Source organism: Myotis daubentonii, chromosome 11 (assembly GCF_963259705.1).
Source record: "Myotis daubentonii chromosome 11, mMyoDau2.1, whole genome shotgun sequence".
NCBI classification, from domain to species: Eukaryota; Metazoa; Chordata; class Mammalia; order Chiroptera; family Vespertilionidae; genus Myotis; species Myotis daubentonii.
In genome coordinates, this window is record NC_081850.1 from 37,934,265 (window position 1) to 37,961,872 (window position 27,608).

General features: G+C 45.2%; 1 protein-coding gene across 7 annotated transcripts in view; it reads left to right on the forward strand.

Annotated features, from left to right (window-relative positions):
- Positions 1 to 27,608, forward strand: part of TJP2 (tight junction protein 2) — a 109,927-nt gene that overhangs the window by 26,026 nt on the left and 56,293 nt on the right. Inside the window, exon 1 of one of the 7 annotated variants that reach the window (XM_059656837.1) lies at positions 11,160 to 11,350. The exons of 5 other annotated variants lie outside the window; for them this stretch is intronic. In XM_059656837.1, coding sequence (XP_059512820.1) covers positions 11,291 to 11,350 — 60 coding nt within the window. In that variant the 5' untranslated portion in view covers positions 11,160 to 11,290. Of the gene's footprint in view, positions 1 to 11,159; positions 11,351 to 27,608 lie in introns of those variants that run through there. One more of the 7 variants, XM_059656836.1, reaches the window with a different exon arrangement.

A 27,608-nucleotide genomic window follows, 5' to 3' on the forward strand; every position in this document is an offset into this window, starting at 1 on the left:
TCCCCGCAGCATCCACATGGATCTAGTTTCAGATCCAGCAAGTATTTATCCAGAGCTTTTTGTTATCCTCAGAACAACCCTGAGAGGAAGGTATTCCTAGCTCTCTTTTGCAAATAAGGAAACCTTGATTCAGTGATTTTAAATGATTTCCTCAAGATGTACAGCCCCTGGCTTCCAAGTGCAGCGAGATTCCTAGAATACCAGCTGGTTTCCATACTAGCTCTACAGAGTTTGAAGCCTGAACACATAAACCTCAGATAGTAAACAGCTTTTTCTCAAGGGCCAGTTCTGATCAACTGGTAGTGGCTGCCTAGAGGAAGGATTCATAGGCAAGTGTGTTGAGCAAGAATGTTGGGATCCACTAGCAATGTCTGGCATGGGGAGAGGAAGGTGCCTGTAGAACCTGCCTTGACCTGGGGTTTTTGATCATCGGTCGCTACCTGTTCTGCCCTCCTTTTCAATCTTGGGGTCTGGAGAGCACTGTTTGCCTGGTGTTTGTTGCTTGATACTTCACCAGGGGCTTTGGTGATCATGTTTTTGACATGGCAAAATCATCTTCACTTCTTTGCTTTTAGAAAGGATGTTAAGAATTTGGGCAGAGACTCACTTTCCTAGACCTGGATGCTCATTGTTAGGCAGTCTGGGTATCTTAGCGCTATTACCAACTCACCCCATAGAGTGGGCTTAGAAAAAGTGAGCTGTAAGTGAAGGCCCCTCTGCAGTCCTCGCGCCCTTAGGGGCTCCTGAGTCTATAGTAATACTGTGCTGGGGGAGCTCACACCAGCAGCCAAAGCCCGCCTACTGAACTGGATAAACCCAGAACAGTTGTTCTCAAACTTAAGCTGCAACAGAATCACCTGAAGGGCTCATTAACAAAACAGATTCCTGGGTCCCAACTCCAGAGGTTCTGCTTCAGTCAGCCTGGGGCGAGGTCCAGGAATTGGCACTTCTAACAAGTCCCCAACAGGCTGATACTTCTGGTGCTGGACCACACTTTCAGAACCATCCACCTGGAAAGTACCTGTGGCAGCTGCTTTAGAACCTGGGCTTGCTTGGGCACGGTGGGTGCGGCCAGTTTCCCTGCACATGGTGAAGAGATTCTTCCTCAGCATTCAATGAGCACCTCACAGCACTGCCTGAGGGAAATCCAAGGCATAGAAGGCTTGTCCTGGGGGACAGGGGATCTAGTTTGGAATCAGTAATTGCACTGCTGTGTGGAAAGGGCTGCACTCACCCCTGTGAGGGCGTGTGAGCAGAAGGCTGAGGCGGTGACTAAGTGGGGGGAGGGCGCAGGGGGGAGGGGGGACCCTCCGTGGGAGGTGATATCTGAGAGGAAACTTGAGGATGAAACGTTCTTGGCCAGGTATGCAAAGAGGGGAGAAGAGCCCTAACTGGTTTGGCTCAGTGGATAGAGCGCCAGCCTGCGGACTGAAGGGTCCCAGGTTCGATTCTGGTCAAGGGCATGTACCTTGGTTGTGGGCACATCCCCAGTAGAGGGTGTGCAGGAGGCAACTGATCAATGTTTCTCTCTCATTGATGTTTCTAACTCTCTATCCCTCTCCCTTCCTCTCTATAAAAAATCAATAAAATATATTTTAAAAAAGAAAAGAGGGAGAAGACGCTCGAGAGCAGAGGCTACATCAAAGGGCCTAGAGGTGCTGCAGGAGGCTGGAAGAAGAGCGGTGTGTGTGGTGAGACTTCCATTGTAATTCCAGTATGACGTGAAGTGGCAACCTGCAGTGAAAACAGGGAGAGCTTAATGATGATTTGGGTGCTCTGACAGTATAGTTGGTGCTGTGCCAGATGTTTTACCTGCGTTGTCTTCATTTAATTCCCATACCCACGTTCTAAGGTGTCGGTCCAACTATAATCCCGATTTGTGTTCGTTTCCTCGGGCTGCAGTAAAAAACTGGGTACCTTAAACAACAGACATTTATTGTCTCCGTTCTGGAGGCTAGAAGTCTGAGATCAGGCTGTTGGCAGGGTTGGTTCCTTCTGAAACTTAGGAGGGGAGGACCTTTCTCCACGCTCTCTGTCCTTGGAGGGTAGATGGCCGTCTTCCCTCTGTGTGTCTCACTGTGTCTGAATTTCTCCTTTGTATAGAGACACCAGTCATATTGGAGGAGTGACTACCCAAAAGGCATCACTTCCACTTGATGACCTCTGTAAACACCTACCTCCAAATAAGGTCACATTCTGAGGTACCAGGGGTTAGGGCTTCAACATGTAAAATTTTGAGGGGTCACAATACTACGCATACCACCATTTTACAGAAGAAGAAATGGAGGCTTAGGGGGTTTAGATGAGCTGCCCAAATCACAGCCTTTAGCCTGAACCATGTGAATGGGCCGTTTTTATACGTCACAGACAGTCCAATAGTGGCAATGTCATAGGTTAAACCCAAGAAGTAGCAGAGCTGGGACTTGTTGAAACACTGGTTTGTTTGACTTCATAGTTGTGCTCTGTCACCCAGTGCTTTCCTGGCTTCTAGCATTTTCTTTGTTTCTGCTATGTTTCCTCCTGTTTCCTGGGAAAAGTAATGATGTGGATGGAGATAGGGTACCAATCCGCCAGCTTCTTAGTTTGAGGCTCTCGAGTTTCTGAGTGAAATACTCTTATATTACAGTTTTCTATATTACCTGTTTAAGAAGACCATGGGAAATTATGAAACACTTAACATTCATGAAAGAAATGGGCTATATTTTTTGAGATGATGTGCTGTTTTGCTATTAAAATGTTAAAATTCCTGTAAATACACAGACTGTGTATAGATGCCCTATTCTTAATTTCCTACTTAAACCAGCCTAAAGGTTCATAAACAATGAGTTAGCCTTACACTTGTATTACAAGTACATTTACTTGGAATTAGTTCAGTGTTCATGGATTTCAAGCCACTTAATTTGTAGTCATAGGGCTTTAGACAAGTGGTTTTGTCACAATAATTCCATGTTTTCCTTTCTAAGTATTTCAAGTAAAAGAGCATTGCTTCAAATACTTGTCTATAAAGACTTCGTCATTTTAGCAATTTCAGCAGATGTTCATCATGAGAAATTGATATACCATTTAAATGGAAGAAAAGTAAAAATAAGATGGGCTTATTCTTACTTTTGAGTGTTCTTGTTATTGTCTAACATGTTTTCCAAACAAAAGTTAGAGTGCATGGCTTACCCATGAAATCAGTAAGACAAGTGCTGGCCACCTGGCCTATCTCTGGAAATCTGAGCTGTCTGGACATTTTCAGTGTAGCACACAGATGAGTAATACTCAGAAGCTAGCTTCTGAAACATAAAATGTTAATTATACTCCTGCTTGTTGAATACAAACCAGAACCTAAGAATTAAACGATGACCAGGGGATTGCAAACCCAGAGCTCTCTCTCTTACCTTTCACAGCCACATTTCTGTTTTTCTTTTTTTAAAGTATGTTTTTATTTGATTTTGAAAGAGAGAGAGAGAGAGAGAGAGAGAGAGAGAGAGAGAGAGAGAGAGAGAGAAACTTCAATCGGTTGCTCCCTGCACACACTTCAACCAGGGATTGCAACCACAACCTAGGTATGTGTCCTGACCTGGAATCTACTCAGCGACCTTTCGGTGCAGTGGATGACCTTCAACCAACTGAGCCATACCAGCCAGGGCCTCACAGTCACATTTCTTAAAAGAATTCTTCCTGCTTATTTTCCTTACCACTACCTACCCTTCTTTCCAACACCTTCTCCTCTGCCTATTCTAGCCAATTCTGGGTCTAGTACCTGGTGTCAGGTACCCAGTGGGCTAGGCCCTGCACTGCCTGGGGACATTTTCATGGTGTCCAGCTCCTCCCTGGCTGGGAGTTGCCGTCTAATTCGCAATCAGCAGTCACAGTGCTGAGCGGCTGCCTGTGTGGGGCCGCTGTGTGGGGTTCCTGTGCTGTGGTTGCATGGGAAAGCCTGGGGGCAGCTTATTTTATGATTCCCATGTAATCTGATGAAATTGAGGTAAAGAATTTGCAACTAGCTTCTGGTTGGGAGGGGTGTCATTATTGGAGCCCTGATTTTGGTACTGTATCACATTTCCATCAGTTGAGTGGTTGGTGACAGCAGTTTTCAATTCAGCCAAATTTTTTATTTGTGTAGAGATAATCTAGTTGTATAGTGAGATTAGATAAAACATCCTGGACAGGATTTCCTCACCTCATCATAATTATGTTGATATTTGAAATAATTATGGGTTTTTGAAAATGTAATTATTATTATTAATATATTTTTTAAAAATACATTTTTACTGATTTCAGAGAGGGATAGAAACATCAATGATGAGAGGGAATCACTGATTGACTGCCTCCTGCACACCCCCCACTGGGGATCTAGACTGCAACCTGGGCAGGTGCCCTGACCAGGAATCAAACCGTGACTTCCTGGTTCACAGGTTGATGCTCAACTACTGGGCCACACTACCTGGGCTATTATTAATATTTGATATTGGTATTATAATTATTGACATTTAAAACAATCAAAATAATTATATATAAGATTACTTTTAATTCAGATGTTGTCTGGTTACTAAAATAACTCTACCAACCCACTTGGAAAAAGGTTTCATAGTATGCTAAAGATAAATGTGTCTCTTCTGATAGTTTTAGCTCAGTAATAAGAAAGAGGGATGCTTTCCCAAGAATCAAAACATTTTAGCCACTGGTGAATGGTTCTAGAGGCAGAACTAGATCAAGAAGAGAGAAGATAGGTAAAAATTAAAGTGTCATTGGGAATAATCGCTAGGATTGCTTCTGTAAAATAATAGAAAAACACCTTATACAGAATGTAAATCTCAGAGAGCTCTAAATCTCTTGGAAATAAATCTTGATTGGTTTGTTTAAAAACTTAGTGAATAACTTTAGAGACAGGAAAAGCTGAATGCCCCATACATTCCTGAAACTGAATGGAAGATTTCACTCTAGTGTTAATGTCCGTCTCACGTCCCAGGTTAGCAAGGAATGTGATGCACCTTCGGTAAGCCCGACTTGGTTCGTGTGGCTCCCCGGCCTGCTTGCGTCTCTGCAGTGCTCTGGGAGTGGTGGAAATTAGCCTGATGCAGTCTTGCTAAGGATACCGCCAGGCCAGCTTTACCAGAGATCATGGGACACAAAGGCTCAGACCAGAGTCAGCTGCCCTGCTCACACCATTTATTCCATTTGTTCAACTTGAAAACCCCCAGCAAGAAGCAAGGGGAAAGAGATGAGAACACATCGACATAATTAGGTTAGGATGCAAATAGGGTAGAGGGTCCACACTTGTGGAACCCTGTGCTCACACTGTCCGTCCGTCCTGTTCTCCCTGCGGTGCCTGCTTTCCTACATGATGGTGTGGTCACAAAGAACAGAGTTGAGATTGAACAAGGGTCTCAGTACATAGAAGGTATCTGAAGCCAACTCATGCTTGCTCTATTGGAGGAATGCGGGGCAAGAATGCCTGGCCAGTAGCTGTAGCTCACCAGGTCTGTTTTATCTGTGTTTCGGCACAGAATATACTTGAGGCTAGAATTGGACATATTGGGTGTCACCAATGGTGATCAATTTAGGGATGACATAGCTGTCAATCAAGAGGTAATATGAGATGAGCTTTACATATTATTAATATTTTATTAAATAGGAAATACTTATTAACAATAAAAATTCGAAGTTACACAATACTTTATATTATGTTATATCTATAATTATATATAAGCTATTAAATTTATTAATATACTTTATGAAATATAATTACTATTTAAGATTTACTTTGTCCTTCCATCCCCTTCTATTAACAAGTAACTCTTATTTGTTTCATTCTTTTCACCTACATTTAACACAACAGTTATTCTGTTTATCTTTTAACACATCTTACAGTTACTAACTTACTATCAACACTAGACACATCTTATGAATTCTGCCTGAGTCCCACTAGCTACTTGCTTCCTCATTATCACTGCAAAATAAACCTTAGGAGTTTCATCCACCTGGTTTTTCTCCTGTCCTCTATACCAGTTTTAAAAATAACTTCAAATAGAAAAATTTATTTAGCAGATTATAGTACTATATTCATACAAATGGAATATTATGCAGATAAAAAAATGATGATATCACTCTGTATTGCCATGAAAAAATAGTTAAGCAGTATTCTTATGTGGAATAACAGGGGCAGAAGGGCATGTCTGGCATAGCCCAGGTGTAAGAGGTTGCATACGATATCTGCATGCTTACCTGGTCAGAGAGGTACCTGGAAGGATGCTCCTCCTGTCACTAACAGTAGTTTGCTCTGGAAGGGACTTTTGTTTGTTTGTTTTTGGTTAATCCTCACCTGAGTATATTTTTCCACTAATTTTTAGGGAGAGTGGAAGAGAGAGGAAAAGACAGAGAGAGAAACATCAATGGGAGAGAAACACATCGATTGGTTGCTTCCTGCAGGAGCCCTTATCAGGGCTCGGGCGGGGGAGGAGCCTGCAACTAAGGTACATGCCCTTGACCAGAATTGAACCTGGAACCCTTTGGTCCGTAGGCCGATGCTCTATCCACTGAGCCAAACCAGCTAGGGCTGGATAGTGACATTTTAATTGCATGGTGCTACATTTTTTAAAAAATATATTTTGTTTATTTTTTCACAGAGAGGAAGGGGGAGGGATAGGGAGTTAGAAACATCAATGAGAGAGAAACATCTGATCAGCTGCCTCCTGCACATCTCCCACTGGGGATGTGCCCGCAACCGAGGTACATGCCCTTGACCGGAATCGAACCCGGGACCCTTCAGTCCGAAGGCCGACGCTCTATCCACTGAGCCAAATCGGCCAGCCCCATGGTGCTACATTTTTATGTACTCTATGGTTTGGGTAAATAAACAAGTATCAGTTATATAAAAATGATTGAAATCCAGATTATGTCTGCATATAAACACATATGTAAATAAACATAACGAAAAGAGTCGGAGGACTGTACCTTTTCTTTTGTAGACCAAAGACAACACTTTGCAAAGAGAAAATTTTTTTCTGACCTGCAACATGTTTTACCTTCCTTCCATAGGGTAACCTTCCGTCCTGTGTCAGAGAACCACAACACTGTCCCTTTCGCAGAATTTCCCAAACCTCCCTCACGATGAGACTCGCCTGAGGCTGAATGCTAAAAATATCAATTCCCCAGGCCCTTTTCAGACTGACTGAATCAGAATCTCTGGGGACAGGTCTTGGATGCGTCAGGAGATGCTTATCATCAGAGGCATTTCAGACTCTGTGCTATAGGAACAGAAATGTTAGCAGCCACATTTTCCATTTTTATTGAATGCCTCCTGGAAGCGCCCAGGCGAGGCCAGTTGCCTTTGTTTTAAGAGGCTGTGCTAATTTGCATGGCTGCCCTGGAAAACTCTCTGTTTGCAGCCTTTTTTTCTAAGGCCCCTTTCAAGTCTGAGACTTCTTTGAAAATGTAGGAGGCTCTTCAACAACTTTAATCTGTGTCCATCAGGGATACTGCATTCTTAGGGTTAGACGATTCTGGTGATAATTTTTTTAAAGCAATTCAGGTGTTGCCAGAGGCCCCTCTGGTTTCCCTGGAAGGCCTGTGTGCCTCATGCAGACAGTCCCCTGAGCCTCTCTCACCTCAGATGCCCTCCCTCGCCTGTGACATGAGGGCCTTTTTACCTGTGAAGAATTTTTGTGCGTTTATTTGAGCCAAACTGTTGACAAATGCCGGAAGCAGAATCTCAATGGATTGAGATAGTGCTCTAGAGAATGGCAGTTTTTCACCTTGTTTTATACATTAGAATCAAAAGAGGAGATGTAAGTGGGTTACATGAAATCATTGGTGACAGATGATTAGGGAGGTGGGAGAAAGCAAAGGGCGGGGAAGAGAAGCCCCTGGGATGGGGTAAAAAGTCAAATGATAAGACACATACTTCTTTTACTTAGGTGGATGCAGGATAGTTAACAGTCAACAATTAACTCAATAACAATGAGGAGATTTGAGGTCTCCACAGAGCAGTGCCTGTGCTTGGAGAGGTCCGGCAAAAAGGACAATTACTTTGACATTCCAGTGACATGTTATTGTAGATGCAACAAGACCAATAGGCTAGGTTTAAGGTAAAGATTGACTTTGGTCAGGGAAGATACTGGCTTAGGGTATGACTACCCGCCATAAACCACATTTAAGTTTAAAAAAATTTAATTTCAGACCATCCTTTGTGGTTACTTTAGGTCTCTTGAGTCTGCAAGGCTGCCGTGCAGGCCTTCCCTGAGCTAGTCAGGTTAGCGTGTGGCCCCTTTTCGTCCACAGCTCTATGCTCTTAAACATTTGTTTCAGCAAAATACTCAGCTGGCCTCCACCTCTTCGCTTTAACTTAAACTTGGCTCTCTCCGGAGGGCCTGGCTTTCTGGTAGCTTCCCCTCAAGGGGGTGCTTCCTATTTCAGATGGAAAGAGAAATCTAAGGAGGAGCTGGCTCTGCGATTCAGGCAGAGAAGCTTGAAGAAGGGCTCTGGGGCAGGAGTGGGCTTGGTAAGGTCTCAAAAGCAGCAGCCACAAGGGAAGGCCAGTGTGGCTCCAGGAAGTAAGCTTGGGAGAGTGGAGGATGAGTTGAGGGTGGAGAAGGGAACAGGGTCAACTCATCCTAGAAGGTAGGTTTTAGAGGCAGTCTTAGCACAGGCTGCTGTAACAAAATACCACAGCCTGAGTGGTCTCTTCATTCCTTGATACTCTTCTTATTTATTCCCTTTATTTGGAAAGCTCTCCCCCCTCTTTTTGTCTCGAAAACTCATTCCTGCCCATCCTTTGGAATATGTAAGTAACCCCATCACTGGAAAGCCTTCTCTAATCCCCATCCCCTTAGTCTGGGTGAGGAACCTCTTCTGAAAGCCCTCACACCACCCTGAGTCTGCCAGGAATCTCAGAATTTACACAGGTCCTCCCTCCCTCCCTCCCTTCCTTTCTTTTTTCTTCCTTCCTTTTCTTATTATTTACCGATTGCTACAATAGATGGAGCTCCTATAGGTAAGAGCCTAATAAGGCTTTTATCAGGAGGTTCTGGCTTCACAGAAGGTGTTAAATAATTTCTTGTTGGACAGAAAAGTTCTTTGGAGAAACAAATTCTAGGAGTGGGGTTCAAATAAATGTGCAACTCCACATATGGAAAATCTATATATAAAAAGAACCAGCAACTGGAATGCCATAACGACCAGAATGCCATAACGCCGGAACAACCGGTTGCTATGACACCCATGCTGGGCAGCAAACTGGCCAGATCCACAGCTGGCCCCACCCCTGATGGGCCCCCACCACCCCGATTGGCCTGCGCCTGGCCCCGCCCCCGATCAGCCCTCCACACACCAATCAGGGCAGGGTTGGCTGGACCCCAGTGCACAAATTTGTGCACTGGGCCTCTAGTATGGACTATAAATTACTTCTCCAAAGAGTTACATTGATTTTTTTTTTACTGCTGCTAGCAATGCTACTCTATCGATTGAATCATGTGTTTTCAATCATTATCTGAATCAGAACTATTTATTGTGCCAGAATATTGGTCTTTCTGCTATATGAGTATTTCATCATGTGGAGCAGTGTAGTTCATTAGGACTCTCTGTGATCATAGGAATATTCTCTATCTACGCTGTCATATATTGTAGCCATCAGCTACTGACTGAGCACTGGAAATGTGACTAGTGTGATTCAGAAACAGAATTTTTCACTTCCTTTAATTTTAGCTAATTTAAATATATTAAAAATCCACATGTTCCAAGTGCTTATCATTTTGGATAGCACAACTCGAGAGAGAGAAAAGGAATAATGGGGCAGATGTAATTGCCACATTCTGGATTCCTTTCTTCCTTTCTGAATGCTGGTGGTATAAGCTCATCACTAAGGTGTGGCCGGTTCACAAAGGCTGGCATTGTTATTATTAGTCATCACCACCTAATTTGGGAAACATTTTTTAAGTGGTGCTCAGGTCGGGAGAGTAACACCTTACATCAGGAATACAACCGAAACCTCCAATTCTGAGGACCTGAAGGAACTGGGCAATGTTACTCACTGTGCTTCTTATTCAGAGGCAAGCACTTAGCGACTCCAAAGGAGGCCAGGAGCCTGACACTTTCCGAGAGGCATCTGCCGGACTTGTTTTTCCACGGAAACTGCCAAACTTGTTTTCATTAGGCAGGAAGTGAAGCAACTTTTCAGGGAACGAGCCGAACGTGTGTGTCCTATCAGACCTTTTACCTTTTACCTTCTACTTGGGAGTCTAAGTGGAGTTGTGCTTTTCAGTGTAAGAGAAGAGCAGGGTGGGCTGTGGCTTTTTTCTCCTACAAGGGGGTTTCCTTGGATTTCAAATCCTAAGTCACATTCGTAATCACTGTACCTGTGTTGATTCTCCACATAATTTGCATGCCCTTAAAGGAAGGAAGCTTTTATCTCGCACAATTCTTTGTCCACAGAGTTCTCTAATACGAGTACATGTACTGAGTTGAATTAGATGAATCCTGCCATTAAGTATATGTGACCTACCGGTAGGTAGCCTTGGACAAGCTGATATGATGGGAGGGAGTTTGTCTCTTTGTTTGGAGTTGTTGGAAACGTGTCAAAGAGATAACCTCAAAAGTCATGTTTTAACATCAACACCTTATACCCCTGGAATTCGGTAATCAGTTGTGGAGCAGAGAAATGTGTTAGCTGGCCAGGCAGGCCTCTAGGCGGGACAGAAAACTTTGGAGTTTCCCCGGCTCTTCCTATCGGAAGAGAGTTGAAGAGGCTCTGCAAACCTCTCCAAAAGGTGTTCGTACTGGATGCGCACGCGATCGCAAGGTTAGCAGGCCAGCCCCCAGCTCACAGCGCAGCACTATTCGCAACTCACAGCGCTTCCCGGGCGCGCGCGCTTGGAGCGAGACCTGCTGGCCCCAGTGTGCGCCGCGGAGCGAACCATCGGGCCGGCCGGGGGAGGGTGCTGGTGCGGCCGTGGGGCGGCGGGACGCTACGGCCACGGGATCCCCTTGCTGCCGCCGCCGACTCCGGCTCCCAGCCGGGAGTCGCGCGTGACTCATCCTGCTGCGGGGGGCCTCGAGGGCGGGGCGCCCGTGAGTCCTCCCCTCCGGTCGCGCAGGGGGTGGTAGCGGCCCATTTGAGAGTTTCCCGGGCCTCTGGGCCAACACAGAGGCGCTGCGCTCGGGCGGGGGGCGGACCTACGCCGGCGCCGCGGGAGGAGGGACAAAGGGGTGGGTCCCCGCTGGCCTGCACCCAGGCCACAAGTCCGAGGACTGACCCGCGGCGCGGAGAAGGAGGAGGAGCGGGGCCCGCGCGGGACCCGCGCCCGAGATGCTGGTGCGAGGAGATCGCGGGTTTCCACCCCGGCGGGAGCTGTCATGTTGGCACCATGTAAGTACCCTCTTGCGCTCATTGGTGGGGAGGAGGGTCGCCGAGAGTGAACCTGGGAGCGCACGGTGGGCTTCCCAGATGTGCTGTGGGGAGCTGGGATTCTCTCCCCCCTGGGGAGGGCTGAGGGCAGGGGCTAGGCTGGGGGCCTTCGGGGCTCCTGGGTTCTGTTCTCTTCTCTTCTCTTCTCTTCTCTTCTCTTCTCTTCTCTTCTCTTCTCTTCTCTTCTCTTCTCTTCTCTTCTCTTCTCGGGTTTCAGATGAAGTCACTGAGTAGGGGAGACTGTCTTGAACTCTGTCTGGGATCCCTGCTACCTTGGAGGCATCTCTGGAGCCGGTCTGTCACCTGCTGTGTGGCTTTGTGCTTTCCCTCTCTGTTTCAAACCACACTCTGTACTTGGCTAAAGTTACTGGTGTTCCTGTGCTTGAGGCAGACTGACAACTCCGTAGAAACCAGGCTCTTCATTTCTCCCTTGGAATCAGCTGCCTCTGCGCGACACTGTAAAAATTGTTCTCGGCCGGGAATGGAGATGGAGCTTCAGAAGAAACCACAACAAGGGAGCGCTGAGTGCTTTCTACTCTGGCATTATCTTACCTGTCATTAGTTCCTTCTCTTTTATGTCTTCATTTGTCAGGTTTCCGCTCTTACACAGTAGTTGAAGTTATAAATAATCAGGGTTTTGACTGCCGGGTTTTGACAGTGAATACTCCAGAGCTTAGTAATGGAATAGCCTCCCACCTCTATTTTAGCTTCAGTTCTCCGTCAGCGCGGCTTCCCTGGCAGCTGTGTGCCCTGAGTAATGGCTGTGGTTTCCCTGCAGTTCCCAGCAGGTTCTTACCATCCTGGAAACTGCCCTCCTATCACACACTCCCTTCCCTCCGCCCAGGGAACCCCAGCAGAGAGGGAAAGAGGCCCTCTTCTCAGGTCTGCCCGTGGTCTGTGCCGGGTGCGCCGAAGGTCATTTTGGGAGAACAGGGCCCTCTTTGTCAGGACCCCTCCGAGAGGAGACCTACACACCTGGGAAGAAGATGTTTTAAGTGAGAAGTTAGTAGGAGTGATTGCATTTGTAGCAAAGTGCCACGAGAATGAAGTCTGTTTATTCAATGCATTTTCACAAACCACTTCACTTCGGTGTGGGGAATACAAATGATAAGAGGGCACCTCTACCACATTCTTGTCGGGGAAGCATGCATATAACTCAGACTGATGGGTTCCAGTGAGAAATGCGGCCGGTGCTGCGGCTTTCCTTCTGGGGAAGGTGAGGGGTGGGTGTTTCCTAAGGCGGCAGTGGCTTTGGATGTGTTTCTTGAGCTTTGCCAGAGCAGCTGCCAGACATTGATGAAGGGGAATTTTCTTCTCGAAATACTGCCTGTAACTTTTTTTTCCAGGACGGGGCAGCTAATCACGTAGTGAGCACCTCCTGTGCTCATCACCGCCCGTGGTTTCTGGATGAGCCACACTCAAATTCTGCCTCGAAGTGTCTCTGCTAGACCTGAAAATTGAGCACTGTGTTTCTGCAATGCACGCTGCTGGGGTACCCGAGCCTGGGGCAGGGAGTGTGCAGCACAGAGAGATGTCCTGTGTGCGCTCCCTTCAGGGATTCTGGCTGGGAAGAAAGGGTGGCATTTGAACAGATACCTTACAACGTCAGCCAGTATAGGAAGATGGGGCGAATAGGGTTGAGTGAGGACTGGATGAAATAATGTAGGGGGCCTGGCATGTAGTGGGTGCTACGTAAATGGCAGCTAGTAATAGGAACCATAAAGAGCTCCCACTATGTAAGTGTAGGTTCCAAGGCTGAGAAGGGATGTGGGATCTAGAAGTATAGACAGGAGGTGCCCTGTGGGTGTCCAGGGAAAAGAGGAAGCGTTGGTTACACTCTCTTGAAAGGCCTTGAATGCCAGTAAGAGAACTTTAAGGGGGGTTGGGTGAGAAGATGGAGGAGACGTGATAGAAATCCCTGTTGTGTTAATGACTTGACTGTTTATATACAGAAGTGAACCAGGTTCCCAGTAAATACTCCACCCCAATCCCTACACAGGGAAATATTACTATTTTTGAGGCACGCATATGCTTAAGACCAATGCATTTTTATATCACCCCCCCGGGAATACCATTTGCTAGGACTTCTCCCTACATTTGTTTAACTTTTGATCTAGTTTTTTGTACATTGACAAAAGGTCACAGGCCAACCATTTATCTTCTGCAGAAGTGCCTGGGAATGCAAGGGAGGTGATAACATTCCTACAGTGACTTTTGAATTTGCAAGGTTTTCTCTCCTGAAGGTTTTGTTGTTGTTGTGGGTGGTGGTTTTCTTTTTTAGGAGGCACATACGTTCTTGAAATTGTAGTTTAAAAAGTCATGCAGATTTGGTTTGGGAGTGGCATGAAGTGTAGGCGTGCCTGGGGTGGGGTGAAGAGGTAGGAAGGGTTAGTAATCACTGCTGAAACTTTCAACATACTTCTAACAAGAATGTGAGCCATCTGGGAATTATTTTTTTGCCTAATCCCTGAAACAAATCCCAGTAACGAGTTGTGGCTTCAGATTAAATTGTCTAGGTTGGGAGCTTACTTCCTATAACATGCCTCATTGATGAATTAGACCCTAAGCAGTTATCAGGGGGCTGAAATTTGCTGGCCAGGATGGCCTTGGGCCAGCCAGCCTTGGTGTTGAGAGGCATTTTTCCTAGAAAATTGGGTGGGTGGGGCAAAACGATTATCTCACGTGTTTTACTAAGTTTCTTGATCCTCAATCCAAGGGTATATAAGGCTCAGAAACAAAGACCCAGGTCAGAATTAACACCTATTTATGGGTTAAGAACTTCAGTGTTTATGTGACCTTTTTTAAGGTTAAAAAAGAAATCATCCCTAAAGCTACTTCGGACCTACTTCACCCCCACAAGAATTTTTGTCATGACCCTTGTTATTGGACGCCTAAATAGCTAGCAAATTTGTGAGGGTCTGGAGTGGTATTTCCATTGAACATTTTTTAAAAGACCGTGAAACAGCAATGGGAAAAGTTACCAGGTACTCACTCGCAACATCCAGTGTTGACGGTAGCTGGGTCCAGGCTGGAAGGGTACCTAGGAGAGCAGTGATGAAGCTTGTACATCGCCCACATTATATTGCAGGAGAGGCGGAGCTCTGAGTTGGAAAGTGCCTGCTCCCACTTTCTTAACTTGATTAGGAAACGCGCTTCTCAGAATAGCACGTGGTGGCTGACTGCTGAACTTGGCGATTGACTACTAGAGCCCCACAGGCCTGCAGAGGCCTTCCAGTGAAGGTGCCGGTGTCATTTTGGGTTTTCAACGATTGGTGCCTCCATCATCCAGCCAGGCATTGCACCCAAAACTTCATCAGCCTCCATAACCTGTGAGCTCAGCGGAGAGTCTAGGGCAAGGGTGGGCAAACTTTTTGACTCGAGGGCCACAATGGGTTCTTAAACTGGACCGGAGGGCCAGAACAAAAGCATGGATGGAGTGTTTGTGTGAACTAATATAAATTCAAAGTAAACATCATTACATAAAAGGGTACGGTCTTTTTTTTCAATAGTTTTATTCATTTCAAACGGGCTGGATTCGGCCCGTGGGCCGTAGTTTGCCCACGGCTGGTCTAGGGACTGGCATATTGAAAAATTACCTAAGAGTTTGATTAAGCATTTTGTCTGCCTCGTTTGCTGTCCCCCAAACTGTGTTTTCCAAAGTGTGCTTTACAAACAGACTTTCTTGCTGAGAGGGGCATACCCTGTCTTTCCATTACTGTGCATGAATATTGTGCTTGAAGAATAAAAAAACATAAAGCCAGCTACCTAACTAACTTATTGAATGGATTAGGTTACTTAGAATGAGGCAAAAATAGGTGTTAAGTAACAGTTCAGTTTAAAAACAGTAAATTATCAGGATGAGTGTGCCGGGAGCCGGTCCATCCTTGCTGTTTCAAGGGACCTGGCATATATGGCATACTGTTCTTAATATGTTTGCTCACCTTCTTGGCGCTGTGTTTTAACCAAGGTCACCTCTCCGAGAAAGGTTGTTTCCCCAGGTAGGGATTTTCCCCTGAAGTTAGGGAGGGAATAAAACCTCTTAACTAAGTGCCAGGAGGGTAATTAATCACTTTAACTACGAACAATCATGCTTAAGCTACATAATCTTTACTCCCTGGAATGGAGATAAGAAACGCCCTAACCTTTGGAATAGTGATTGATAGGATTGGAATCAACTGGTATAAATACAGATGTAACAAGACAGAACTTAGAAGACAGAACCTACACAGAACCTAGAGACAGAAGAACTTCGCTGGAGAGAACATGGCAAAAGATCCTGGACTGAACCTGACTACAGAAATTGGCAAGAGAACCTGACTAGAACCTGGTGACTGAACCTGGCTGGAGAACCTAGCAAGAGAACATGGACACAGAACCTGGCTGGAGATCCTAACCAGAACTTCGCTGGAGATCCTGAACAGAACTTGGCTAGAGATCCTGGCTAGGCTGCTGATCAACTGAACGCTGTCTCCGTGTCATTCCTTCTTCGCTGACTCCGTCCACACCTTTGGGGACCCCTGGGCCTGCTGGGGCTGGACCCCAGCATGAGTGGTATGAGACTAAGTCAGAAATCATGAAGGTAGTCCTTCAAATCTAAGACGTGGGAAATACGGTGACGTTTATGGAGAGCTAGGTATACCTTAACGTCACCTTCAGGAAAGTTGGGCACAGAATGGCCCAGAAAAGCCAGGAAGGTTGAACTTGACAGATTTTATGTCTTAACATGTGCATCTTGCTCTTCTTGTCCACGTAGCTCTCTTACTGTTATTGAAGACTTTGTGAAGCTCTTTAATGTCTTGCCCAATTCTCCTTCCTTTCTCAGCTTCCTATAAGCCCTCGTGTGAGCAGTGTTTAAGGTTTGTCGGTATGGCGTTTACAGGGTAGAATGAAAAGGCCACTCCTGAGGGAAGTCACCCTATGATCAAGTGCATCTCCTTTGCCATCCATCAGTGCCCAAGAATGGAGAGAGCCAGTCTCAGGTGTAAATGCATTTAACTTGAAAAGTGTAGTTTCCATTTGTCTGTGAAGTAGGCTATAACAAGGATTGTCATAGAGAATCCTTGACCCAGAGCAGTGGTTGGTTCTCAACCTTCTGGCCCTTTAAATACAGTTCCTCATGTTGTGACCCAACCATAAAATTATTTTCGTTGCTAATGCCTAACTGTCATGTTGCTACTGTTATGAATCGTAATGTAAATATCTGATATGCAGGATGGTCTTAGGCGACCCCTGTGAAAGGGTAGTTTGACCGCCAAAGGGGTCGTGACCCACAGGTTGAGAACCCCTGACCTAGAGAAATGAGAGATGTGAAGCTCACGTAGGTAAATAAAACCAGGATAGAACAGGCTTTGTTTGGGTCACCAAAATCCCTGCTTGTGTTTGTTCACGCACACCATTTTTGAAAAATCCTAAGCCTTCAATTAGTAACTTGTACTTTAGTCATTTTAAATCAGCACAGATATTTGTTTAGTGCCTCTGCCAGGGAGTTAAAGTTAAATCAGGTCTTTAACCTTAAAAAGATAACCAAACTTTCCTGCATCACTTGCACACCATTGTAAGTGGCAGACCATAGCAAGGTACATTTTTGTAATGTTTATTGTAACTTTCAGACTTAATACTTAGCCTAATTATAATATTCATGGATTATAGTTTTAATTTATGTTTCTTTTCCCCCAACATTGTGTGTGTGTGTGGGGGGGGGGGGGCATGGAGCGGTGAGATTTGGGGTTGCAGGAATGGTACTGGTGGAGAAAGCATATTCTTGGTAGATCTTCATGACTGAAATACATGTTTGTATTTTAGGAAGCTGGATAAACCAGAAAATTTCAAATTATACCATAAATCATGGCAAAGAATACAGATGTTCACTAAACTTTACCTATGTGCATATGTAATCATGGATTTAGAATTCATTAATATGGTGATTACTATTTCTATTGTGGACTTTAATCATTCATATGAAATATAAACATTATGTTTGCAAGAAAAAAATGGCATCACCTTTTGAAACTTTAATTATAGTGTGCCTCATCCGATAGATACCCTGTGTAATCGTGGGACTAAATATATACTGTAACTATTTATTAACAGTATGTGACAGTATTGTTAGTCAGAGTGAGAGGTGTTTGGAGGGAATGTATATAACACATTGTGGGAGAGAATTATTGGGATAGGTGTTGGTAAGTAACAGTTACTAAGCTGCAATGAATAGATAATGATTAAGAGCCAGTTATATCTTTGCCATTGTAGTAAAGAAAGCTTTGGTAGAGATGAGAGAATACAGCAGGTACCTGAGTGGAAGGTGAGCAGGGGAAAGAATGCTTTCTGGTCATCAGAAGGAATTAATGAAGTCTTCTACTACATGCAGCTTCTAGGACTTTTGTTCTTCCTAGGAGGAAATAAAGTTCCGCATTTAGCTGCCTGTTTTCATTCATTGAGAACCATTTGTAATCACAGTCTGAAAGGAAGTGTTTCCTGTTCGAGGTTGTGGGGTGTCTTTTATGCTTATATAGCAGTGTGCTCCTGGGTGGAATGAACTTGATGTTGGGGAGAGGGGAATGTGTGCTGTGAGAAACCAGCAGCCCATTCCCAATCCTGGGAAGACAGTGGCCAAGTACATCTGGCAAAGCAGAATGAACTTACTTGAGGGAATTAATTTAGCAAAACTAACCGTTTCTGGTCTTGAAAAGAGCAGTCCTTTAGAAGAAACTTCCTGGTGAGCTCATTCCTAGGAGCCCTTTCCTCCCTACCTTCTTCGCTCAGGCTGAATCAGCCGCCTTCTCGCCTGTGATTGGTTAGTATGCACATGCTAGTATTTATTAGAGCTCTTATCACGTCTGCCAGGGCCAGTCACTTCCGTCAGCCGGGAACCCCTCCCTGGCCTGAGTCATCTTGCAAACCCCAGAAGACAGGGCACCAGGAACATGACTAAGTACCACATCGAACTGCCTTGATTTGGGGAGGGCTTGTTGCATACACTAGTGAGAATTGAAGATGCATTGAGAAGTTAGAAGAGTGGATTCCTGGCACTTATACAGTGAGGAGATGATAGCTCGTAAGGGAAAAAAGTGTAGAATTACGTACAGACTATTTTTGTGGGGACATATCAGCTCTGCCACTAATCAGCTGGGTGATTTCAGCAAGGCAAGCAGTTCTAGTTCTCAGTCTCTTTGTAGGGAAATGAGCTGTTACGGTTGATGGTCTCTGAAGTCTTTTCAGTGTTTAAGTTTCTGAGGGTTCTAAGTGTTTGGGTGTAAAGCCTGGAGAAAGAACATTCTAAATAATTTCTGTTAACTCTTGTCATCATAAAGTATTTCCAGGCTCCGTAACAACTTTGTTTCTTTCTGTCTTTATTTTTTTTGTCTTTTAAAAAGAGGCCCGTGTGGCTCAGTTGGTTGGGTGTTGTTCCGTGTACTGAAACGTTGCTGGTTCCACTCCTTGGTCAGGGCACATGCCCAGGTTGCAGGCTCGATCCCTCATAGCTAGTGTGCAGGAGGTAGCCGATTGATGTTATGCTCTCACATAGGTATTTCTCTCTCTCTCTCTCTCTCTCTCTCTCTCTCCTTTCTCTTCCTCTCTAAAAAAAATTCAATAAACTGTTAAAAAAATAAAATAAAATAAAAAGAGATCCAGTGGGTTCTCTCTGAAAGGCATTGGTCTCGAAGACAAACTGGGAACCTGAGTGGCTATAGTTGTTTAGCTCATGAAGTGATGGAAGGATCTATTATTCAGTTGCAGCTTAAATAATGTACCAGCCTGGTGCGTGCTGGATTCTTTTCCTTACTCTGCAGCCCAGGCAAGCAAACAAAACCATCATTTTCTCCTTCCTCTTCCCCTCCACCCTTCCCAGTAAAAGCAGCATACGGGGAGACTCCAGCACCCCCTCCTTTCCCATGGGCGTCTCCCCCAGGGACCCCATTGCTGTGGCATGAAGGTGGACTGTAAGGCAGGCCTGCAGCTGGGAGGCCTCTCGGATGTGTTCTTAGCAGAGGCGCTGAAGATGAGCCTACTGGGCACTCTTGTGAGACCTCCCTGCTCACTAGCGTAAACTCTCTCTGTCCTCTGAGTCTCAGCATCCCTTCAGGCACCCCTGAGTTTTTCTGCCTCCTTTGGGCCGGCCTGTTTAGTGTCTGGGTGAGTTTTAAGAGGGGAGAGGGATTTGTGGCATCTTAGACACCCATTGACATTTTCCAGAAATGGAACTGGAAGCATTTGTGCTTTTCCGTCTGGTGTTATTGTTAGAGACCAAAAACAGGCAAGTGGCGACACATGGCAATGAAGAGGCTCTGAGTTCATTTTGATTATCAGTGGCCTTCTTTCTCGCAGTACCTAAATTCGGATTTTAATCAAAGGTCCGGGAGAAATTTTTAGTCTACTGATAACTGCTTAGGCGCACAGTGTGCAGATGCCTTTACTCAAGAGGCAGGAAGAGGCAGGAAAGGTTGACTCGATTTACCGAAGAACTGAGGTTAAAAATATTGGTTTGAAACTGGGGGAAAAAATCTCCCATGGAAACAGTGGTGTCCAGAGTCTGTTCTCCCGAGCCTGCTCACTCACCCTGAAGCTTTTTCTACATTATTATTTTTATGGTGTTTCCTTGAAGCATAATTTTCATACAGTAAAATGCACAAATCTCAAGTGGAGAGCTTGGTCAATTTTTTTTTATTATTATTGTGGTAAAATACACGTAACATGAAATCAGCCATTTTAAAGTCTACAGTTCAGTGGCATTTAATTCATTTATCATGTTGTGCAGCCACGAGTTCCAGAGCTGGATGAGTGTATACATGAGTGCATTCACCTGTGTGGTTACCACCTAGATCAAAAATAAGAACTTTCCATCCCCCTAGAAGGTTCTCCGGCCACTCTTCCGACTGTTAGCACCCCACCTGCAAGGAATAAATAGTTTTGCTTGGCCTTGATCCATGGACATGAAATCAAGATTTTGTGTGTGGCTTCTTTTGCTCACTTGATCTTTGTGAGATTCCTCTGTGTTGTAAGGTGGTTCCACAGTTCTGTTTTATTGCTGAATAGCATTCCACTGATAGGAATGTATCGTAGTCTGTTTAGGCATTCTTTTGTTGGTAGGTATTGGGGTTTATTGCCAGCTTTTTTTCCCCCCTATTATGAATAAAGCTGCTATGAACATCACCTACACCTTGTTTTGTGGACTTACTAGTAAGCTCATAGTTCCCTTGTGTAAATTCCTAGGAGTAGAATTGCTGGGTCATGGCTTGGGGATATGTTTAACTTTCATCCTGTAATTTCTTTTTTAAATGTGTTCTTTTATTGGTTTTAGAGAGAGAGGGAAAGGGAGAGGGAGATAGAAACATCAATGATGAGAGAGAATCATTGATCAGCTGCCTCCTGCACACCCCCTGGGGATCTGGCCTGCACTCCAGGCATGTGCCCTGACCCGGAATTGAACTGTGACCTCCTGGTTTATAGGTCGATGCTCAACCACTGAGTCATACCGGCTACTCTGTGATTACTCTGTGATTCTTGAGAGTTTTTTTTTTTATGAGTTTGCTTGAGAAATTATAATTTGCAAGACTACAGATTAATGCAGAAACTGAAAGGTGACTTAATTCTAAGACCTGCTGCTTTGATGTATAACTTAATGAAACTTAATGAGTGTTTTCTTTTTTAAGTCAATCTGACTTGTTAGCTTCTAATAGAGTAAGTAAAAGGTGATCTATAAGTCTGGTTTATAGATGGGCTAAAGAGGATATTCTCCCCCCCCCCCCCCCCCCCGCCCGTCTTTAAGTTTATCTTTTGACAAGTGAAATGGAGATTATTTTGTGCTGACGGCATCTTCCAAAACATGGGCAACAGTGGCTGTCCTCTTTCTAGCTTATATTATGAAATATGAGCTATAATGTAGTGCTCTTTTATTTTTATTAAATTTATTGGGGTGACATTGGTTACTTAATGTATTGCTCTTGAGACATTTAAAAATCTTGAATCAATTTTGGCAAAATCCTCCCTATAATGATGGCACATGTGGAAAGAACTGAGTTTTTCTAATGTCTGAATCTTCTCTCATTCGCATAATCTTCCTTATAACTCTGACCGATGTTACCTCTTTGAGGACCTTACTGTTATTGTTTTGAAAAGGTGGTTAGCTAGAAACAGAGGGACCAAGTGATTTATCGATTAATGTTTTATTTTTGGCTTATATCTGTAGTGTTATTTCTGAAGGCTCCTTGCAGAGAAATTTAAAGCGATAAGGAGAGCAAGGAGGATTTGAAGTTCCCAGATAAGCATGATCGGTAACTTCGTTTTAGCCACTGGTTTCGCAGGCCCGGCTCCTTTGCAAAAGCTTCCTTAAATTTGAATGTGCTAGAAATACATTGACAGAATCCCCTGTTTCATCTCTTTTTCGCCAGACTTACCCAGTCGGCCAGGGCTGACAATGGGTGTCCAAACAGTTCACCGTGGCTGATACAATGGACAAAGGGCTTCACTGTTGGGAGAGTGGAAAGAGGAGCTGAAGGGGAGCTTCTTACGGGCATTGACCTAATTCACTCCTTCGACAGAAATGACTGGTTTTAAATATATATGTCTGCCCTGTCTACCAGTGTTACAGCTGGCAGTGCCACAGCCTGGAGAGGAAACCCGTGGTGCTGCTGCTTTGTGTATTTTTGTGAAGTGCGGCCTTTATTTCTATGTGCTAATATCCTTAAACAATTTTTTAAAAAGCCTAAGTAAAGTTCTGCCATGAACTGATATTCCACCAAAGGTGGGGGATTGAGAAAAGCAGCAGAAACTGCATTACCACCCATCTGGGTCCCAGAAAACCTCCTCACCGGTGGGAATGGGTTAGTCACCCACTTTTCTTTCTTTTTTTTTTTAAAAACATATTTTATTGATTTTTTACAGAGAGGAAGGGAGAGCGATAGAGAGTTAGAAACATCGATGAGAGAGAAACATCCATCAGCTGCCTCCTGCACACTCCCTATTGGGGATGTGCCTGAAACCTATAACAATGCCTTTGATCGGAATCGAACCTGGGACCCTTGAGTCTGCAGGCTGACGCTGTATCCACTGAGCCAAACTGGTCAGGGCAGTCACCCACTTTTCAAAGATGACATTCTTTGTGGGCCTTTTCTCTGTGAAATGTGGGGAACCCGAACTGGGTTAAAAATAAAAATTAGTTGAGCCATTGCTAAATATCGAAGTTTCGTGTTTGTGATTTACTTTGTCCGGAATACACATCGGCGATGCCTTTGCTATTTCTGACCACGGATATCTGCAGCCGGCAGGCACTGCGGAGACGGCCTCTCCCCTATTAATAGAAGAGGCGCAAAGGGGAATGCCCATGTCATGGTGGGGAAAGAGCTCACTGGGCTTAGTAAGCTCCAGCCAACAATTGCATTGTTGTTCTGAGTTGTTGAGTGTGATTAGATGATTAAATATAAATGTTGACCTGATTGGATTCTATCCCAGCAATGAACTGTCCTGAAAAAACAGCAGTAGCATATCATTCCACCAGACTTGTTCTTTGGGCTTTATATGTGGGATAATGATTTATGCAGTGAAGTGTCATAAAAACTGGGGCATGTGGTGTATCTCAGCCTCTCGTTTGTTCCCGCTTGTGTGTATTGGCTCGATGTGTCGCCTGCTACATGGACAGTCCATTATCTTCATGGGAAGCAACATCAGCTTTTTTTTTAAAAAAAAATATATTTTTATTGATTTTAGAGAAGAAGGGAGAGGGAGAGAGAGATAGAAACTTCAATGATGAGACAGAATCAATGATCGGCTGCCTCCTGCACATCCCCTACTGGGGATCAAGCCTGCAACCCAGGCATGTGACCTTGACCGGAATTGAACCTGGGATCCTTCAGTCGACAGGCCGACGCTCTATCTACTGAGCCAGACCAGCTAGGGCCAACATAAGCTTTTTGGTTGGGTTGAATTGCATCACAACGAATGCTTGGAGACACCGAGCTCTGCAGAATGTCCCCAATAAGACATAAACTTCCCTGCATGTGTCCGCCCTTTCGGAAGAGCGGTGTGTTTTCGGTGAGGCCTGGGTCCTCCCTGGAGTGGGGAGGGGGCTCAGTTTCACGTGGAGGGCAGCTCTGGCTCTTTGCATTCTTAGCGGAGAATGGCTGCTCAGTAAATGAAGGAAGGAGAAAGGAGAAGGCGGGCCCCAAAGGACTGAAATGTGGGCGGCATGGGTGTGCGTTCTCTCCCCTTTCTCCCTAGATTCTCTACCTCCCAAGAAAGCACTTGGCGGGCGGCTTGGAGACTATGGGAACCTGAAAAACTTTGCATTATTGGACTGACAAGTCGAAAATGTGCATTGACGGAGCTTGTAAAACAGCTCTGGGCTGTGCGCTTGTTTTCTATAAATGTTATGGGTGTGTCAGGGCAGGCTCCCTCCAGCTGACTCCTGAGGTTTGTGTGAAACGCCCGCTCATGAGGAAGCGCAGGGCACAGGCAGATGCAGCTGGTTTTGCTCTGTGCCCTGAGACGTCACGTTTCTCTTGGGAAGTGAGGGAAGGAAGCCATGCAGTTGATGTCCTGTTAGACCCTTGGCACAGGTCTCGTTGAACAGTCCCAATCAATTGGGGGCAGGTGTTAAAACTCACTTTTATAGGGGAAGACACTGAGGCTCAGAAATGTTAAGTAACTTGCCCGAGGTCACACAGCTCTTGTGATCGGGAGGGATTCTGAGCCAAGGTCCGTGTGATTCATTTGAAACCTGCAGGTTTTTGCAGTCGCCCCAGCCTCTGCTTTTCAGAATCAGATGCGCAAAGAAATAGGGGGAGACGCAACAGACAGCATCCCTCTGTTGATTGTTAGGAGTTTAAATACTATCATCGAATGTGTAGAGGACCCTCTCCCCTCTGCCTGCCCAAGAATCACAAGTGACAATAATATGCCAATGTTAAGAGATTGATTGATACCTTCTTCAGTGACCTCTGTTTATCCACCACTGTGTGAGGCCCCAAAGACCCTATCAGATGAGCAAGACACAGCCTCACGGGGAGTAGATTACATAGACAACTGGCTAAAAATCACAGTTTTATTACAGAAATATTAAGAATATGTCTTGTCAAGTGAAAGTCTACTTTTTTCAAGTTCACAGTCTCCAGTTAGAAATGACTGTGCCATTCCATCCACTCTCCCCACAAAAAGCAGTGGTTACGTGAATGGCTACAGAGCACGTGGGTAGTGGAATCAGAAAGAGCATCTTAGATATGCTGTGTTTGGGAACTTGCCTGTTAAAGGTCAGAATTCCACCACAAGTTCCCTGAGGGTCAAAGTACATCTTTTAAAATATGAAATACCTCCAAAGAGGTTTAGGCTACCAGACACTCACACTTTAGTGTGACATAGGACAGTCAGATTATTCTGATATGTATCCGACACCGTGTGCATGGATAGAGTAGGAACTTTAAAATATGTTTTTATTGATTTTTTTAGAGAGGGAGGAAGGGAGAGGGATAGAAACGAAGATGAGAGAGAAACTTCATTGATCAATTGGCTGCCTCCTGCATGTTCCCAACTGGGGATCGAGCCCTGCAATGGAGGCACATGCCCTGACCGGGAATCGAAATGATGCTCAACCACTGACCCACACCGGCCGGGCAAGTGAGGCTTTTGAATGGGGATACAAGTGAGGGGGAATTTTAGAGCCAGAACATTTTGGTGATGGACCAAGCCATTATGGAGTGCCAGGTGTTTCCCTTTGGATGGGTGGGGTAGGAGAACATCGAAAACCAGAGCAACCAGCCCCAAGGGGTAGAAAGAGCAAGGAAATCTCAAGAAATCTCTAGAAGTTATTTCTTTCCTGTTCCTTCCTGCTATTAAGAGTGCTTTTGTCTCTTCCTCACCTACTCCCGCACGGCTTTCTCCCCCAGGACCCAGCATGGATGAGTTAGATGTGCTCCCACGGACAGTGTGATGAGGCTGACACTGTATGACATGCCGATTCTTGGTTGTATGCTCAGCCAGGACAAATGCAGGATATATAATTTTGATCAGATTGAGTCAGACTTCATGGTCGGTAGTGGAAACTTACAGTCTTGCTCTTTACCAAGTTTCTTCTAACACAGGGCTTGCCTGGGGCCATGGGGCCGCATCCTTGTGGTCTTTCTGTGAGGTGCCCAGATAGCATCCCCACCCGAGAGCAGGAGCCAAGGTTTTCCCTTCTCTGTGTCCATCACATTTCTTTGCAGAGTCTTTTTTTTTTTTTTAAATATTTTATTGATTTTTTGCAGAGAGGAAGGGAGCGAGATAGAGAGTTAGAAACATCGATCAGCTGCTTCCTGCACATCTCCTACTGGGGATGTGCCCGCAACCAAGGTACATGCCCTTGACCGGAATCGAACCCAGGACCTTTCAGTCCACAGGCCGACGCTCTATCCACTGAGCCAAACTGGTTTCGGCTCTTTGCAGAGTCTTGCCCAGTGCGTGTGTTGATAATACTCACACATGTAGTTAATCATCTACTTTGAGGAAAATCTGAAGCAAGATTTAGATCTCCGGCCAGCTTCCCCCTCAGAACGTGATTGGAAATGGTGGACAAGTTCAGATTTTAGATTAGGTAAAAATATCACCAGGGAAGTCCCATTGTTACCAAAACCAAGGGTAGTGCCCTTTGAATTGACCTGACTTTTGGATTATGTCCCCGCTAAGAACCCACTCATTATTAATTTAAAAAGCAAAAGAAATACACAGGCAAACAAAACAGGATTATCCCCAAACAGGGACCGGCTGCTCAGGACAGTCCTAGGCTTGTTGAAGGTACAAGTGAGGAAGGAAAGCAAAGATCAGAGAGTGCGTGCACCTCCCTCGGCACCAGTGTGAGCACCTTGCAGGAAAGGACCAGGTCTGGGTGAACAGACACCTGCACATTAGTCACCTGTCACTGAATTTTGCATAAGTTGAAACTAGGGATTGGCAACTACAGCCGGCTGCCTGTTTGGTTCGTCTTGTTTGTTTGTTTTTTTGCCCACTAACTAAGCATTTGTTCTTACATTTTATTTATTTATTTATTTATTTTAAAAAAATATATTTTATTGATTTTTCACAGAGAGGAAGGGAGAGGGACAGAGAGTCAGAAGCATCGGTGAGAGAGAAACATCGATCAGCTGCCTCCTGCACACTCCCCACCGGGGATGTGCCCGCAACCAAGGCACATGCCCTTGACCGGAATCGAACCTGGGACCCCTGAGTCCGCACGCTGACGCTCCATCCACTGAGCCAAACCGGTCAGGGCTCTTCTTACATTTTAAATGGTAATGTCAGTATCAGTATAATGCTAAAATATATCAACTATGTGGCCCTTTAAGGAAATGTTGGCTGGCCCCTGGTTCAAAACTCCTAGAATTTCTCACATGTGCTTTTGACATCATAGAATAGTCATGTCAGGATGCTGACCTGGGAACGATCCTGGCTTCGCGAGGATGCTCTTGTCCGAAGGCCCTCTTGGCTGTGGGAAAGCGAGAGGGAGAAGGGGTTGGATGGGCGTGCCAAAGGCTGGTTTGCTTCTGGTGTCAGTTGAGGCAGGCCACAGACTGATAACTGGGGCCAGTTGGGAAGTGCTGAGTATAGACTTCTTCTAGGCTAAGCAGTAACATCAGTGAAAATGTGGAGGAAGTATGCTTCAAAGTGCATTTGGTTTTTAGGATTTGTTAGAGAGGGAGAGAGGGAGAGAGAGAAACATCTGTGTGAGAGTGAAGCATTGATTGGCTGCCTCCTGCACGCCCCCTACTGGGGGTTGAGCACACAACCCAGGCATGATTGGTTGTTGAACTGGGGACCTTTCAGTGCACGGGATGCCGCCCAATCAGCTGAGCCTTACGGACCGGGCAGTTTGGATGGCACAGTTTGTTCCCTTGGTCCTTTGGCTTCATCTGGTGTGCGCGCCCATTTATCAGAATGCCTAGGAAATCTCTGTTACAGGCCCTGATAGCGGTTTCCTGTCCACCCTTAAGTAATGTGCCCCAAAGCTGTCTTTGGAACCTGCCTTCAAAATGATAGTTCTTCATTCTCCCTCACAGGAGGAGATCTTGGCTGTGCCTAAGCCGGGGCTGGGCAGCATGCCTCAGCTGCACATGGACCCCGTGCCAGGTCTCCCTTACCTCCTCCCCAGCTCCTGTATCCTGCCGTGGCTGCCCACCTAGCTTACATTTCTTCCCTGCTTCCTAGTAAGATGAGCAATTTGGACTCAAATTGCTAAAAATACAAATCCACTGATCCT